Source organism: Arachis ipaensis, chromosome B03 (assembly GCF_000816755.2).
Source record: "Arachis ipaensis cultivar K30076 chromosome B03, Araip1.1, whole genome shotgun sequence".
In the NCBI taxonomy this organism is placed as follows: domain Eukaryota; kingdom Viridiplantae; phylum Streptophyta; class Magnoliopsida; order Fabales; family Fabaceae; genus Arachis; species Arachis ipaensis.
Genome location: NC_029787.2, coordinates 123,818,441 through 123,827,685, shown reverse-complemented (window position 1 = coordinate 123,827,685; position 9,245 = coordinate 123,818,441). Strand labels below are relative to the sequence as shown.

Sequence of the window (9,245 nt, the reverse complement as noted above, 5' to 3'; positions counted from 1 at the left end):
AAAATAATTGAATATTATGTACAGTAAAAAATTGATATTATTGAAGGATAAAATTAAAATTTGTTTCTATGTATCGTTTTTGTCTTCAACATTTTCGTTTTACTTAAGTTCCTAACGTTTCAAAATCGTCTCAATTTTGTCCTGCCGTCAATTCTGTTAACGGATCTCTAATGGCAGGACAACATTGAGATAATTTTAAAATGTTAGAGACTTAAATAAGACATTAAAATCTTAAGGACAACTTTAGAACTTACTTCAAACGTTGGGGATAAAAATAATACTTTACTCTTAAATTAAATTATCAAGGAACTTTTGACAAAAAAATATTTATTCACCCTCTAAAATTCCTGTTATATTAAATAATTGAATATCTTTTAAATATTATTCCCCCTTCAATCGTACTCTTATTGTATTGAGTAAGTGTATAAAGGAGTTATTAATACGATAATAGAAGAGAAAATAAATTAAGAATAATTAAAGATAATTTTATAAAACAACTTTATGACATTTGTAATCGTAATATATTTTAGTTATTTCTTAATTTATGTTGATATTTAAAAATAGAGAATTATTAATACTTTTGTCCATAATAACAATACGAGAATATAAATAATTTAAAATTATGTTGATTTTGTCCTAATATTATAGATTATGACACAAAAAATTTATAAAATTAAACTATTTTTATAAAAGGTCGTACGGACCAAATTTTTCATCGACTAAGAAGATCAAAGTTTATTAATATAATTTTTTTATTATAATTTTTTATCTAAATAAAATTTTTTTTTATTTATTTTTTCTTTATCCAAATAAAACATGAGCGATATTATGAGTTTTGTTTTGCCCCTTTCTGATGTGGTTTATTTAATTTAAATTTAAATTTGATGCAGTAATAGCAGTAATAGTAACAGTGTTAGGAGAGAAAAGGGGTTCATTTATTGAGTTTGTGTTTATGTGTTCTCTGCACAAACCTGAAAGCTTTTGTTGCTTTGTGCTTAATGGAAGGCCCTTGAGCTTCCTCTCTCTCTCTCTGCTCTGTTCTTCATTCACCCCCTTTCAATCACTCAGCAGAAGAACACTAACACTCTGTTACTAGTTTCTTTTTGCATTTTTGTGGCTTTCTTTCTGGACTGCAAAACCAACAGGAATATAAGAAAATAGAAATTTGAGAGAATAATCTCTCTTCTTCTTCTTCTTCTTCTTCCTTCTTCTTCTTCTCTGTCATCTCTGCCAGACATTAACCCACAGGTCCGTCACTCTTATTTCCTCTCAAAATGCACTTTATTATTATTTTATTATTATTTCAGCTCTTCTTTCTATTCTGCTGGATTTATTCCTTGTGTGTTTCACTTTTACAAATGGAATGTACCCCTCATGCTTTGGTCTTTTTTTTTTCCCCTTAAATATTTTTTTGTTTTAAATTTCTCAACTTTGCACGCTTGCTGTTCTAAATTTTTTTTCTTTTTCATTTTTTTTTTGGGGTTAGGGGAGGGGTTGTTTGGGAATACCTATTTACCTTTTGATTTTCTTTTTTATTACACAGTAGAAAAATGGTTGGTATGGTTAAGTGTGGATCTGTTGTGCTGTGGCGTGTTCATCATCCTTGCAATTTGGTTTCTTTTAGTTTTTATTTTTATTTTTCTCTTTTGGGTATTTTTCATTGGGAGGAGATAATCATGGTTTTTCCTTTTTCTTTGGGTATTTTGTTAACTTGATCATTTTTGGGGCCTTGATTCAGCTACTGCAAGTGCCATATGATAACTGCCACTGAGCCACTGGTTACAGAGTCACAATATTTTTATTTTATTTTTGAGGGTTGCATGTTGTCATAATACTGTTTTGCTTGTGTCCCTTATTCGGAAATATTTTTTCTTTACTGTTGAGCAATTTCTTTTGATCCATGTTGTTTAAATTGCCTGCTATTACTGTGATAACTATTCTCCCGGAACATTTTTGTTCATAGAGTATAGATGACTTCTAGTTAATTCTGATTGATTGATTCTTTAGAATCCGTTTCCTATAGAAGTTTAGAACACATTTTCTTTTCATCTTTTGTTGATCTTGTATTATTTATGGCACAATGTTGAGTGAGTTCTGCTTTGGTTTTGTGTAAGGCAGTTTGTGAATTTGGAGTTTGATGGCTCCGCCCCTGCTGGTTACCAGGGAGGAAGGGCTGAGCAACGCTTCAACTGTAGCGTCTGCATCTTCGCCACAATCCTTGGACTGCTTCTCCCAAAATGGAGGGGTTTCCTTGAAAGAACGCAACTACTTGGGTTTGTCTGATTGCTCATCGGTAGACAGTTCAGCTGCGCCAGGCATGTCTGATGAGAAAAAGGACAATCTGAATTTGAAGGCCACCGAGTTGAGGCTCGGCCTTCCTGGATCCCAATCTCCTGAAAGGGGTCCAGACATCTTCTCATTGAGCTCAACAAAGCTTGATGAGAAACCACTGTTCCCATTGCTCCCGCTCCCTACGAAAGATGGAATCTGCTCATCAACTCAAAAGACTGTAGTTTCGGGAAACAAAAGGGGTTTTGCTGATGCAATGGATGGATTCTCTGAGGTAAAAATGCTATTATTTTATTGAGGGTAAATGAATGTTATGTGCTGTTTCTAAGTCTGATTCCCTACAATCTGTGTTGCAGGGAAAGTTTACTGGTACTGCAGCGATAAATGTGATGCTATCACCCAGACCTGCTGGACTGCAGCCAACTGCAAAGAAGGAAATACCAAGCAAGGTATTACAAGGACAGACCGGCGCAGTCAGTGGAACAGGAGGTGCTGTCAGTGGCAGTTCACCGGCTTCTAAGTAGGTGTAACTTGCTAGATGAAGGATCCCTAATTTTCAACATAGTTTAGAAGTCGAACAAAGATCTTAAAGTGGTTGTTCTGTGGTTTCTTGTTGTGCTCATTGCTTCTTATCTTTGGCAGGGCACAGGTTGTTGGTTGGCCTCCTATTAGATCATTTAGGAAAAACTCGTTGGCTACCACTTCAAAGAACAATGATGAAGTAGATGGAAAACCAAGCCCGGCGGTGCTCTTCGTGAAGGTGAGCATGGATGGTGCTCCATATCTGAGGAAGGTTGATCTGAGGAATTATACGACATACCAGGAACTGTCTTCTGCCCTTGAGAAGATGTTCAGCTGTTTTATCTTAGGTGAGCTGCTGCAATATTGAATTATTTAAGCAAATTATTTCTTGTTAGGGATTCTTTCAATGAATTTTGTGATGGCTTTTATATTTGATTCTGAAGTTGAACTTTGACATGGATTTGCTACGCATATTGACCATTTCAGGTCAGTGTGGTTCACATGGGGCTCCAGGAAGAGAAATGATGAGTGAGAGCAAGCTGAAGGATCTCCTGCATGGTTCAGAATATGTACTTACTTATGAAGACAAAGATGGCGACTGGATGCTCGTAGGAGATGTGCCTTGGGAGTAAGTGTTTCTAAACCTACCGAACTTGTTTTGTATGTTGCCGTTATGCTTTTTTTTCTTGTAGCAGTGATTGCATCTATTTTTAAGATCTAAGATGATAAGGTAATGTGCTTTAGAAATTATGCAGAGTCATAATTATAGTTGAATCAGTGAGATATGAAATATACTGCCAACAATATCATCAAGCAATTCCAACCTGCAAATTTAGTTTAAGTTCTCTGTGTTACATCATGCTTGCTCCTTTTTGATATCATCTCATGAGCAGATTACTGCATTTTTACTGCACAGGGCTTCTTCTAAATAGGGAAGCTTACTGTTCTGCACCTTAAATATTTTTGTTTCTGCTGTTTTGCTTCTATCTTCAATGCCAAGCCAGACATTGTTTTCAATCTTTTATTCTGTTGTGTCTCTCTTATATTCTGTGCTCAGCCTTTATATGTCTCTTCATAATCTTTCTCATTTGTGTATGTCTGTTGACTGTTGTTTTTGAGTGCTTCCTATGGGAATGTGTAATGTTCTTATGCATTCCCATGCAGCCATGCATGAAGTTTGATGCTTTACTGCTGTTTGTGTTAAGAAAGTGGCAGCTATAGAAGACCATTGGAACACATTTTTGAGCAATGTTTTGCCTTCATTCCTAACTGTGATAATCCTGCAGGATGTTCATTGACACATGCAAGAGGCTGAAAATCATGAAGGGTTCTGATGCCATTGGCTTAGGTATGTTTTCTTGGTTCTGCTTCATCTTACAGTCATTATACATATCAGTAAAACTATCATATAAATTGGTCGAGTGTGAGCTTCTCTTTGCATGTGACAGTAGCCCTATTTAAGGATTAATTTCGTGCAATACCTTATGATTCTGATGCGTTTAAGTGAGGCAACTGAAGCTAAGTCAGTGATTATAGCCCAATAGGTGGTATTTACTTAGATGGTTAATTTGAATGTATTGATAATATATGTTGGAGAACAAATTTTTCTTATGATCACTGAAGTGTGAAACTATTAGTAGTTTGTGCTGTGATTTGTCAATAATCATCAAACTAGTGTTAGAAAAAAAGAAAAGATAGATATACATCTTCTGCTAGTCTTTTGTTTTCTTTTTATTCTCTTATTATTTTTATTTTGGGAAAAAACACAGCTAGTCAATATACACCAGTAAATAGCTCTAGCTAGCAAGCCTAAGTTATTTATTTATTTATTTTACATAGTACTAAGTTGACCACAATTTTATTTCAAGAAACCGAATTTAACACTGCAGTTGATAGAGTTTCATTGTAACACAAGGAAAACATGTCTGAAAGAGTTAACTGATCTATGTCTGCAGACTGCAGTTGAGTACTATGGATATGACACTGATAATATCAGTCAATATTTTAACTCTTAGATAATATTACACAGTTAGTAATGTGGTTTATACACCAATTAATGTGCTATGAAGTTTGGCTAAGTAATATTTCTTTACTATGCAGCTCCCAGGGCTGTGGAAAAATCCAGGAGCAGGAGCTAGGTGGTATTTGGACTACTTTGACTGCATTTCATATATAATTAAATGCTGGATTTGAGATTTGTGTGGTATAAATGACTGAATGCCCTGGTTTTGATGGTTAAACTTGCTTCAGCTGTCATCTACATCTATGTTTGTTTATTAATTCCATGAACCATGTGTTCTTCTTCATTACTTATTATTAGTGTTATATATTGTCATTAACTAATACCTTATGAAGCTTACCTTGAAGGTTAGTATTTATGAAGTCTGTAATTGTGTTATAGGAGCCTGTTTGTTTGGATGATTTGAATGTGTGTTACAGCCACCATATTGTTCTTAAATATATTAAGTGATTTGTTATTATTCCACTGTTTTTCCTTCTGTTTATGAAGGGCATCCTTTCATGCCCACTTCTTAATTCCTGTGTTAGGACCCATTCCTTGAACGGTTGAACCCAATATTAATATACTCCTTATATTAATATTAAGTAAAGATTTACTTTCACTTGTTATTCAGTTATATGGGTGTTAATATCAAGGTATCTTGGATCCCTCCACCGGGTGTATGACTGCATCTATTTAATTATGTTCCTTGAAAATCAAGTATTAAATACTCATCAATCGTAGGGTTTATAGTTTGGTTAAAAATCAAAGATATACATAAGGCACTAGGGGCTGGGCTTTTAATTTGTTCTTCCCTTTTTTTCCAAAAATAAATAAATAAATAAATTTATATTATCCAATGTGGAAGTAGAATTGGAGTAAGAATAATACTGTTACCATTGCTCTAATATTAATTTCTTATATTGTATTGTTAGATACATGTCAAAATGGACAATACTTGTTTTACACATGAATGTTGTACCACTTAGTGCTTTGAACCAGAGAATTGCACAAAAAAGAAAATAAAATATAGGGTTGTGAAATTCAAAATATATTTTACTTTGGTCATAGCTCCTAAAATCACGAATAATGAAATATATATGATTATATGAACAGTTGATAGTATATGTATTTATTTTTAACGCTGATAATTTTTCACAAAACAGTTCATTGTTACATGGTTGACTTGTTTAAAGATTAGAGAAAGTCCGTTATTCACTTTATATGGCAAGTGTTGCTCTGAAGGGTCATTATTTAACAGCTAGGAGCATGATGGCTCAATAGGCGCATAGTTTTCTTTTCTTTTTTCACAGGAAATGACATTAGACATTACTTCTTTCTTTCTTTCTAATTTATTTATTTAAGAATAAATTACCATTAAGATACATGCTGACAAATGTACCCATACAAGAATAAAATGACACAATTATGACCACGGAAGATTGGCTTCCGTCTGCCAAGAGTACCCGGACGTTGGTTACACAATTGGTCCGTTAGGGTATTCTTGGCACACAGAAGTTATCTTCCGCGGATACAATTATTATATGGATATATTTATCAGCATTTGTATCTTTATGGATACAAATAGTAATTTATTCATTTATTTATTTTTGAAACTTTTGGAGTCTTTTAAGTTAAAAGAACCTAAATTTGAATCAATTAGTCTAAAGCCATAGACATTTTGAATATTTTGGACTCCACAAATAATCTACACTTTTTCCTCGGTACGAAATTCAATTTTAATTTTAATTTTAATTTTTTCACTATGTACATTAAATTTGTCAATTGCAGTTTCAAGATGCTTAATTTAACAAAATTCACGTGCTACGACTTCTGAGATGTATAATACAAATAAGAGCCATAGAAATTAATTCAATGTGAATCAAGACTCAAAAAATGTATGTACTTAACAGAAGACTTAATGGTTCTTGCATCATAAATAATTATTAATGTTTGATATAATTTAATAAGAGTACCACCATACGCTGGTGTAAAAGATTTTCTTGTCTGAATAATCTTGCCACGCCAACCAATTTGTAACCTCATAAAAATTCTGCAAGTATGATATTGATTCAGTAACATCTAGTGTCACGTGTTTGAGACAGGACACATGAATCCAACACTCTAATTAATCACCTTTTGAAGTACCGATTCTCAAATTGTCCTTCTTCCAATTTTTTCACTGCTTCCAATTTTTTTTTTTGCGCACATGTTTTAAGTTTTAACTCATGTGACACTAGTGAAGCCACACTAAAACAGCAATAATGAAGAGATTTTGAAATAGTTGAGATTGTGTTTGGTTTCACCATCAATCAATTTCTAGAGTGTTCTATCTCCTCGTTTTTTTATGGCAATTGAACAACAAAATAGAGCACATATATGCATACGCATGCACTTGATGAATCAAGATATTTAGATCGATGTGAATTGAAACCATACATATAAGTACACCATAGGATGGTTGATATATCTATGTGTTGCATGCTGCCACATTGCTCAATACAAAGCCATATACGTATAAGGCTACAAACCTTAGCTTCCTCCTCCGATCTATACTTTGTTTCGTGTTATTAAAGAAACGAAACCACGCGTTTCTTCTGCAGCCACGCCAATTCGGAAATGTCATATGTTTGCATATCAATGTCACCACTCGTGCAGCACTCTCGTCATTTTCTCAATATTAAATATTATTGTTGGTTTAGTTTGATTCCATCAACGCTATATATATTCTAATTCAATAAGGTTACCAACTTAATGGTTCTATCTACTATAATGGTTTTGTTGTGGCAGAATTTATTATGGTTGGACCGTTTGTTGTTTGTGGTACGGCAATTATTTATTGAAACTATTCTAGTATCAACTCCCTTTAACCAAAATGAATACGACATGAATTCATACTCATTGAAAAGGAATACATGTAATGTATAATATATATTGATGATGAAAGGATGAGATCTAACCATAATATTGTACCTGATTTTTGGAATTTTCTGCTGAGATAAAATGTTTCAGTTTTTGTCTTCTATATTAAAGGGTTAAGACTTAAGATGAGGAACCTAAGTCATGATTGGTTTTATTTAAACAAGTTTCCATATAGTCCATAGAATTTCATGATTCAAATAATTACGTGGGGGTGCTTTATAGGTTAGTGCATGTGTAATATATCTGAGAAATTAATTATATATAATTGTGGTTGGTGGGGATTGTAGCTTATATTTATGGGATGAATGCATGTGGCCCAATTATTGCAGCCACACAATCATGATTCTCCAACCTTGAGAAAAAGCCTCTGATCTCTCTCATTTTTTAGAATATAATATTATTGAATGATTATTATTGGTCCGAAATACACTAGATTTGTGGAACTAATTAATATCCTCAATGCTTCTTCATCTTGCTTCTCGTGTGATGAATATAAGTTACATAATTAATTGATATCCCCAATTTCTAAAGGCCAATCATGTACACTATCCTATTATGAGTACAAAAGAAATGGCCAATTGGGAAAAGATTTTGTCACAATAAATCTCTAATTATTATTTGTTATTATTATTCGTTGTAGTTGTAAAAAAGTATTGAATTGAGACTTAGACATTACACATCTATATTCTAAAAAAAAAAACTTTTATTAGTGGAGTAAAAATTAAAATATCTATTATTACTATATTAATTAGGTCAAAAACTACATATATGTTTAAGGACAAATTATACAATATAAATGATATATACAATTCGACAATTATAGAATTTGGAGCTAATCAAATTGACTTAGATGTGGACTTTTAATTTATGCTTTTTTCATTTGGAAATAATATATTAATTAGGTCTCGTAGTTGAAGCCTATAATTTATATGATGTAATGTACATGTGATCTTATAATCAATTTATGTTTTGTGAATGAAACATAAGATCCTTGCTGAGAGAGGATGGCAATAATATTACTTGCTGGCTTTTATTGAAAGGTGAAAACTCAGGTGAAGTCGATTTCACTTGAAGTTGATACCTGAGAGCCGTTATATAAAAATTTAGTTAAATCATCTAACAGACTCTCAAGTATCAACTTCACATGAAGTCGACTGCACTTGAGTTTTTATCTTATTCAAATCTAATGAAAGATTTCCAATTCCATTTGCTGCGCACAACTTGCAATTTTTAATATCGCAGTCATCATCTGAAAAACGGTTCAAATTTTATATGGAAGAAGAGAGGTCGGTCCTCTCTTTTTCTTTCTTTAATTTCATTTTTTGTTTATATATATTTGTTCTTTTTAATAATTTAAATGTTGACAAATTTAATGGGATCTCCACCTTTGTGGAGTGTGGTTTATTTGCCACATTGCCATCCAAAGTAGGTGGAACCATCCAAATCACATACAGTTTTCAAACGCTTATTTAAAATTATGGCCAATTTTATAGTGTTTTTTTATTTAGTATTT

General features: G+C 32.8%; 1 protein-coding gene across 1 annotated transcript; it reads left to right on the top strand.

Moving 5' to 3' along the window:
• On the top strand, positions 1,205-5,296 carry LOC107631396 (auxin-responsive protein IAA9; the record flags this gene model as incomplete). The annotated part of the gene is given in 7 exon segments (XM_016334827.2): positions 1,205-1,248; positions 2,119-2,563; positions 2,646-2,809; positions 2,932-3,158; positions 3,298-3,439; positions 4,098-4,159; positions 4,912-5,296. Coding segments are annotated over 6 exon segments (1,059 nt in total). The 3' UTR covers positions 4,950-5,296.